At 36.2% G+C, this 8,230-nt stretch overlaps 1 protein-coding gene across 1 annotated transcript in view; it reads right to left on the bottom strand.

Moving 5' to 3' along the window:
• Positions 1-389: 389 nt before the first annotated feature.
• The window catches only part of LOC149425519 (uncharacterized), a 177,475-nt gene continuing 169,634 nt past the window's right edge, over positions 390-8,230 (bottom strand). The window contains exons 5-6 of the mRNA XM_089651154.1: positions 6,068-6,287; positions 390-3,903 (exon numbers count right to left, since the gene is read on the bottom strand). Of these exons, the coding sequence (XP_089507280.1) occupies positions 3,617-3,903; positions 6,068-6,287 (507 nt within the window). The 3' untranslated portion in view covers positions 390-3,616. The remainder of the gene's footprint in view (positions 3,904-6,067; positions 6,288-8,230) is intronic.

The raw sequence follows: 8,230 nt of genomic DNA, 5'->3' as shown, positions 1-8,230 counted from the left end.
TATTATCGTATTACTTTTATTTATGTATATAAAAATGTTTCTTTGTAGATAATAATAAAATGAAGTTTTATAAGTAAATAAAATAAATCTATGTAAATAAATGACCACTTGTATGCATTACGTTAAACTTGTATTTGTGGTGTGAATAATTTCTTCTTCGCAAATAGAATTATGTACAACTAACAGAGATAAATAAATGACACACTTGTATGCATTACGTTAAACTTTTTTATTTTTTAAAAGAAAGACAAATATTTTTGGGTTACGAATAACCTGACAATATTTGAAAATCTCCTACTACCACCACAGTAAGCTGAAAAATGTTGCTTGTGTTGTGATGGAGGACTTAGCCAGTAGAGGAATTGAACACACTACGCCTGGGTGGGACCCAAACGCGATGTCAACTCGGCCACCGACCGGTCGACTTGTCGGACTTGTTTTTGTGGTGTGAATAATTTCTTCTTCAGCAGACAGGATTACAACTAACAGGGATAAATAAAAACAAGAAATGTATTTTTTTGATAGCTCATTTTTATGACTCGTGAGAAAAATAAAATGTTTGTACTTCACATGCATATTAATAATCAGGTTATTTTCTAAAATACTTGACAATGCATTACTAAAAATAAGTTATATTTTTGTTTCAAGTTTTTATGGTAGGTTAGATAATATGTAACATAATATTGTCAGTTCAAATTCAAATCCGTGTAAATCTCTTGACCTCTTTCCAGGAAAAGCAACAAATCGTCAGCAATTTTTATATGTTTTATTTTATTTTATCTGTGGTACTTAATACCACACAATAGTCCTAACTGCTCATAAACGTCTGGAGCCAGTGATGAGAAAGAGGAAGATTGGGAAGTACCTGGCTATTCAGATCTGGTCACCAAACAAGGCTAAAGCCATTTCAATTCTGAATGGTGTTCTTCCACTCTGGAACGTGTCACAAAATACTATATATTATTTTAAAATTAATTGATTTTGAAACAACGCAAAATTAATTAAATAATATATTCTTCAATTGATCAACGGGGTTGATCAATTGGATTTGCAGCAACATTATTATTTATGCAGGGATCACATGAGGACATTACATTACTGTCTTGTCCCAGCTCCGGACCCATTGTCCTAGTGTTAACAGTAGTTTGGAGGACAGGACAATGAATCAAGACATTGTCACAGAGATAGAAAAGCAAACTATCTCCGCAGCATAGTGTTTTACACCCACAAACATGCACGACCGCGTTGTCTGCGTGTTAACGGATTTCGACAAGACAGTAGCACAATAGCCAGTTGCTCCACGCGTACTTATCTTGGCGATCGGAACTCGTTTTTGTCCACTTTCAAACTACAGTAGAATAGTTGTATTGCTCCATTAAATTGCATGGCGCGGCCGAGGCTGTTTACGGAGCAGGAACAGGACAATATTGTATTGTCCTCATGTGATCCCTGCATTATAAATACATAATAAAATTTATAATTTTACATTAAATATTGAATTCATCTCAATTATCTAGGGGTTTCTTTAAAGAGTTCCTAATTAATTTTATAATATTTTGTTAAAATGCCTGAGATTAATAATAATAATTTAATTATTCTTACAGATTAATTTATAAATCTCGGTACATTCTGAGTTGCCATGTTCACAAAACATACAATATCTTATCTAGTATAGTAGCGAGTTATTAAATTTATAAAAATGTTATAATTACGTATATTTTAATTTTATTTTATGCCACAGAAATCCTTACCTTATGAATAAGCTTAAAAACAGAAGTGTTAATAAATATATAGGTAATATTTTGCTAAAAAATCCACTTTGGATCGTTTGGTTAATCTCTCTGGTTTAATATAAATTATGTTTGGTAATTAATAATTATACTGTTTACAGTAAAGCAGGTATCAGACAGTTCACTCGGGTGAATGTTCACTCGAGTGAACGTTCATTTTTATTTCATTTCGCGTCCACATGGCACATGCAGAATGCTATAGAAATGAACATTCATCCGTCCTTTCCCACTATGATGCCGTCGAACGAAGTCGTGCGCCTTGATATACCTGCACGAATAAAACTGCAAATTGTACTTAGAGAAATGAAGGATTTCTTCATTTCCGTGTTCGGATGTTTCGAATGAAAGATGCCGAATGCCGAAATCCAACATCGACGGATCGTTTCACTAATGAATTCGTTTGGCACTTTTCTTTCATTTTGTGTTCAGGCGTTTCAATTCAAGTGAAAGAGGCAAAATGAAAGACAGAAATGAACCGTCTGATTCCTACTTAACACTCAAATATAAAAAAAAATATCATCGTTCATTCAAATGTTATATTTTCCTAGCTGAAATCATACATGTTGTAAGTACGTACTTTTAATTATATTTAAGACAATTAATGTTTCATGATGCTGAATTGTTTTAACGATTTTTCAGCTCCAACCAATAAGGAGGCTAGGATTCAAATTTTACTTGTTTGAATCTGCGCAATGTTGCTTTGAGTTGAATCAAGCCGACCGCGCCGTAGCGAAAATGTCTAATTTTACTGGTTTGAATCTGCGCCTACATTGGTTAGAGCAGAAATAGCGTTAAAACAATTCAGCGTCACGAAACAATTAATGATGTTATTAACTTATTTTATAGTTATGCTTCATAATTATAATAATAGTAATTTTATTGTAATAATATTGTGGAAGTTATTAATTCAACACAAACTTAAAAAGAGTATCATGATTTCTTCTAACCTAAATGGCAATACTTTTAAGTATTTATTTTATTTCGATGACTTCTCACAATACTCACTTGTTCACTAGAATTAGAATCATATCTCAATGACTCGAAACAGTACCGCGATTCATTAATTCTAAACAAAATGTCGGGTCGATTAAAATAATCAATTGCTTATTGATCGGGATGCATATTGCATACAATGAACGTAATTCTTATGGTGAATCAGAAATTTTGCAACATTATATTATCTACAGAAATGAATTTTAATTCTGACCTCAGGGCATAATGATCTGTGGCACTGACAGACATTTCTTGAGCATCACGACTAGTGGAATTTAAAGTTAATATACAAATATGTTTCTTATCAACCTTTTTCCAACAGGGTATAATTTCAGACACCTCCCCCTTCTAGAAGGTCTCTGGTGGAGATCAGATCAATAGGAGGTCTCAGAACTCCAGGAGTTTCAGAACTCAAGGAGGTCTTACATCTCTAGTAGGATGTTTAAGAGGTCTCAGAACTCTAGGAGGTCCCAGAACTCTAAGAGGCTTAACATCTCTAGTAGGTCTCTGATCTCCGAGAGGTCACGCAACTCTGAAAAATCTGTAGCAATTTGGGTGAAGGTACTAACGTATTTCGACTCCTCTGTGTTTGCCTAACTTGCCCCACACAGCAGTGGTGTGCCATGAATCATTTTACGATTTTCTCAATTTATTTCCAGAACAGAAAAGTTTTTTTTTAAATTTATAAGTAAAACACGTGTGACAATCCACACGAACCATATAAAATATTATCGAAAATAGAAAAAACATCAAAATAACAACCTTTCACAATATGATCTAGAAAATCATAAAAAGATGTCGCACGTCTCCTCCGATTTAAAACCACAATAAAATTACATTCCGTCGAAATCACTCTGCCGTCTCTCCTGATTCTTCCTCTGCTTCTTGTGCCGTCTTCTGCGGTTGGCGCGGCAGGCGGGGCCTCCCTGCCAGTGGGCCCCCTTGCAGGTGAGCACCTTGGGGGCGGCTGTGCGATGGGCCCCGTCGCACCACACGCTACACACGGAGCCCTCGGGGGCCGCGGTGGAAGGCACCCGCTCGTCCATGGTGGGCGTGTCGCAATTCATGCGGCCGTGGCGGGAGATGGGACGAAGGTCACACCAGTTTCCTTTCGGCGGCTCTAAGACATGAAACAAAAAAATCATTAACAGAAGTTAATATAAAAATATATATTTTTACTCTAGGTATTTTATCAGGGCTTCTGAAAAGTCAGTGTACCTGTATTTCAGATACTTTTGCGTTCCCAGCACTGGAAGAAATGAGTACTCATAAATGGACAAAAAATCACTGAGGGAATTGGTAGGACTACTAACGGACATTGCCATCTCACGAGACACACAGTTGTTGGGAGTGGAAATTACCAATAGTTGCAGGAAATGTGAAGAGGATGAAGAGACTCCAATTCACCTACGGTGCCAATGTCCCACTCTGTTGGAAACAAGACTCAGACACCTGTGAAGACACACTGTGGAACCAGGAGACATAGCCACGTATTCAATGACAACCCTAACTTTATCAAAGGGACCGGGTTACTGAAATTTACTGCCGTACAGATGGGACAGAGCGTATATGACGTGATCCGTTGCGACTTGTGGCAATGTGATCAGTGGCGACATTTGATCGGACAGCAAAATGACATCTACATTTTTACTCCAAATATGCTCAGGAATCGCTACTTAAAATCTTTTGGGTACGTGAAACTGACTGCAATGGTTGCAAATTAATTTTTTGCAACTTTTTACAACTGTTGTAAAAATATTCTTACTTGCTACATTAAAATGAAAGTTCAGTTAGAATCCTGTTGTTTCAAAAATTGATTAATATCAGCATGTAATTAGTTACTAAAAATGAATGTTGTAAGGTATTGTGTCTAATGTATTTGCAAGATTTTTAAAACATTTTGTTCTCGATGAACACATTATAGAGACTTTGACAGGGCATTAATGTGTAATGTATTTTCTTGAAATCGTTCCAAATTATGATTGCTTAGATTTATGACGTAAACTAATGTACAAATGTTTGACAAGTCTCGTACAACCAAAATCATAGCAATTTCTAATCTACAAATAATTCTCTTAAAATAATAACACACTGCCCACCTGTGCCAAATTTAATGCATCGTTAATTTAAATCTTCTAAATTTATGAATTAGCCATTTTCCAGTGTTATTTTCATCAATCATACAAACGTTAACATCTCTATATTATTTTATTTGTTGATTTTTGAATTCCAAGAGCACTCAACTAATAATAATAAATGCACAATTCCCACACATGTCAAATTTCAATCCAACGAATAATTTTTAACCTTTTCTAATTTAATAGTTTATTTTTAGAATGCCTTTTCTTTTCTGAAGAATTGGTTTATTTTTTAACATTAGAGTTGCACAATAATAATAAATAGTTGCTTAGAAAACATCATCCAGTAAAGCAGACAGATAAATAAAAGTTGCTCAACTTTTATACCTTTTTAACTATTTTATGGATATTGTACGCCCTAACATATTTTCATGGTCATCATTTTACAGCTCGATACACTAACTATGCAGAGTCGGTGGTTGCTTCGATCCAGTGGCGGTCCGTTAATTTTCAGCGAGCTAAAGTAGAGTAGAGTGATAAGATTGAAAAATACCATATATGTATAATTTTTTTTTTCTTCTAATTTTCGATTTTTTGTAAGAAAATAATTTAGCATTTTTCAATCTAACCACTTTAGTTAGCTCACGAAAAGTCTAGAACCGCCCCTGTAATGTAGATTGTGTTTTTGGTAAATTTTGGAATATTTATCAAAAATAAAGAAATAAATATATTTTTAAAGTATTTTAAAACGTCTAGAACTTTTTCTAGAATAATATTTTCAAGAACCGGTTTTTATTTCTCAAAATTACTCCACCCACCCCTTCCCCCCAGAATCCGAAATACTCTGTGGAACCGGTTCCCTTTTCTCAGATTTTCTAGAAATCCTACCCTTGGGAAAATATTCTGTTCTCAGAAATTTTCTAGCAACCTCCCCGTGGCTTTTTAGTAACCTTTGAAGTGAGTAACTTTGTAGCAACCTCGTGGTTTTTTTTTTCTTTTTGAGTAACCGGTTTCACATCGCACTCCGGTAACTGGAACCGCAGTAACAACCCACTTCAGATACATCACAGGTTGGTTGTATCAACCAACCATCTCTAAGTTTTTGATAGAACGCGTCCGATATGGTTTTCAGTAGTGCATAATAAGTTGGTGTTTTTGGCTGTGGTCAGGAGTGGAAATAGCTCAGTAGTCATGAACAGTTCCTACCTTTACAAGTGGGAAGCACCCCCGACCACTTCATGTCATCCTTGCAGAAGAGCCTTGCGCGCCCCTTGAGTCGGAGCCTGGGATCCGCGCAGGAGAAGCGGCATGCGGCTCCCCAGAGCGCCCCGCGCGGGCAGGTCACCTGCAGACCCTCGGGAGCCACAGGCAAGGGGGCGCAGCGCCGCACCACCACGTTGAAGCGGTACTGGCACAGCTGCTGCGTCTGGAATCAGATCAAATCAGAATAAGTAAAATTGGACCAAATTTGGTGAAATGGGATAGTTTAGAACAAATTTTTGTAGAATTCAATGAATGACCAATACGGTGTCCGAAAACTCGTGATACATGTGGGAAACTGGTGACTAATCTAATATCTAATCTACATAACATAGAGCAGGGCTGTCCAAACCACGGCCCGCGGGCCGCATGCGGCCCGCGGTTTAGATTATTGCGGCCCATTGAACCTTTTTTTAACCGACTTCAAAAAAAAGTCCGGAAACAGGAATTGATTTTTTTAAGCTCCTCGCTGAACGTTTCCCGAAACTGACGAATTTCGGGCAAAAAATGGGCTCGATGATGGGCAGTACCTACCTTTGTGAAAGTGCATATTCAACAATGAAGTTTATTAAATCGAAATACAGGTCTTCATTGACAGATACTTCACTTAAACATGCACTGCGCCTAGCTACCACTAGTATTGAGGTTGATGTTGACAGAATTGTAAAAGACAAATTAATGAAAAAGTAGATAATAAAATAACGATATTACGTATTATTACCAGTATTTTATTTTTATAAATATTTTGCGGCCCACCAATGTATTTAGTCTTTTTTATTGGCCCTGGGTCCCATCTAGTTTGGACACCCCTGACATAGAGAACCCCCCAAAAATATCTGAGCTTTTCTTTGTTTTTCGGCAACAAATGGATTAAAAACTTTTGGAGTGGGGTTTACGCTTTAAAAGACATTAAACTCAAAACAAAAGACAACGAAATCGACTACAATGTGAAGTAGGTTCTCCAATTCCCCGCTTGTACTTCAAGTTTTCGGATACTGTGTACCTACAGATAAAATAGAACCAATGGTGCTACCCAATTTTAGTCAAATCTTTCTCAGTAAACTCGAACCAGTTTTGGTAAAAAGTATGATAAACACAATGCATTATTGATTTTTGAACTTGCGGCGGCACCTTTCGCGGCGTCCCTGCTTGTAATACAAATTTGCATGAAACGATATAATTAAGTAGGGAAAATTGAGCATAAATAATTTAAGTATATTTTGAGGGCCCCATTCCTATTCATTCAGAATAGGTAACCGTAAATCGCCTCCTGCTCTTATGGTGGAAAAGCCAAGTGGAAGGATATACAAAATCTATGAACATAAATTTGCCGTAATGGTCTTAAAAGGCTGATCTATAGGGCCATTACACCGGGCAATGGCTCTCACCGACTTGACTCAGTTATCACTGTCTGTTTTAAAGATTTTTATCTTTACCTATATCGAAACTTTTAGATAATAGAAGCAATGGAGACGGGCCATGAATCATTTTTATTATGAAACCGCGCGTACAAAAGTGTCGCCAATATCATTCATCTATATTACTGGAAAAATCGCATCTAAACACAGCGGCATCCCGACTTTGGTTCTACCTACACAAAACACATGAATAACTTTCGTCGGCTCAATTTGAATTACACTTTTGTTTTCGGGAATTCATGAATGCAAATATTGGAATCGCAAATTAACCCACTTCCCGACATCCGATCGAGCTGAAACTCAGCAGATAGACTCGTTGTCGATGATAATGCATTATTTTGGTGTGCATTCACGTATGCACACGCGGAAATAATATTACAGCAGTTAATATATGAAATAAATGTCGGTCCTACTGATCGGTATTTGGCGAGGTTTTTAGCGCGGTTAATTCCAGTCCCCGGGAAGGAAGGTACAATCCTCAGTCAAACCATACCTTTTTTAGACATATAAAAAAAAGTATATCATAGTAAAAAATATGTATATGATAGTAAAAAATATGTATATCATGGAAAAAATATGTATTTGATAGTAAAAAATATGTATATGATAGTTAAAAAAATGTATATCATAGTAAAAAATATGTATATGATAGTAAAAAATATGTATATCATGGAAAAAAATATGTATATGT

This window comes from Hesperophylax consimilis, chromosome 3 (genome assembly GCF_061612785.1).
Source record: "Hesperophylax consimilis isolate HC1 chromosome 3, BYU_Hcon_1.0, whole genome shotgun sequence".
NCBI lineage: Eukaryota > Metazoa > Arthropoda > Insecta > Trichoptera > Limnephilidae > Hesperophylax > Hesperophylax consimilis.
The sequence above is the reverse complement of the archived record's forward strand: the minus strand, read 5'-3'. Positions and strand labels throughout refer to the sequence as shown.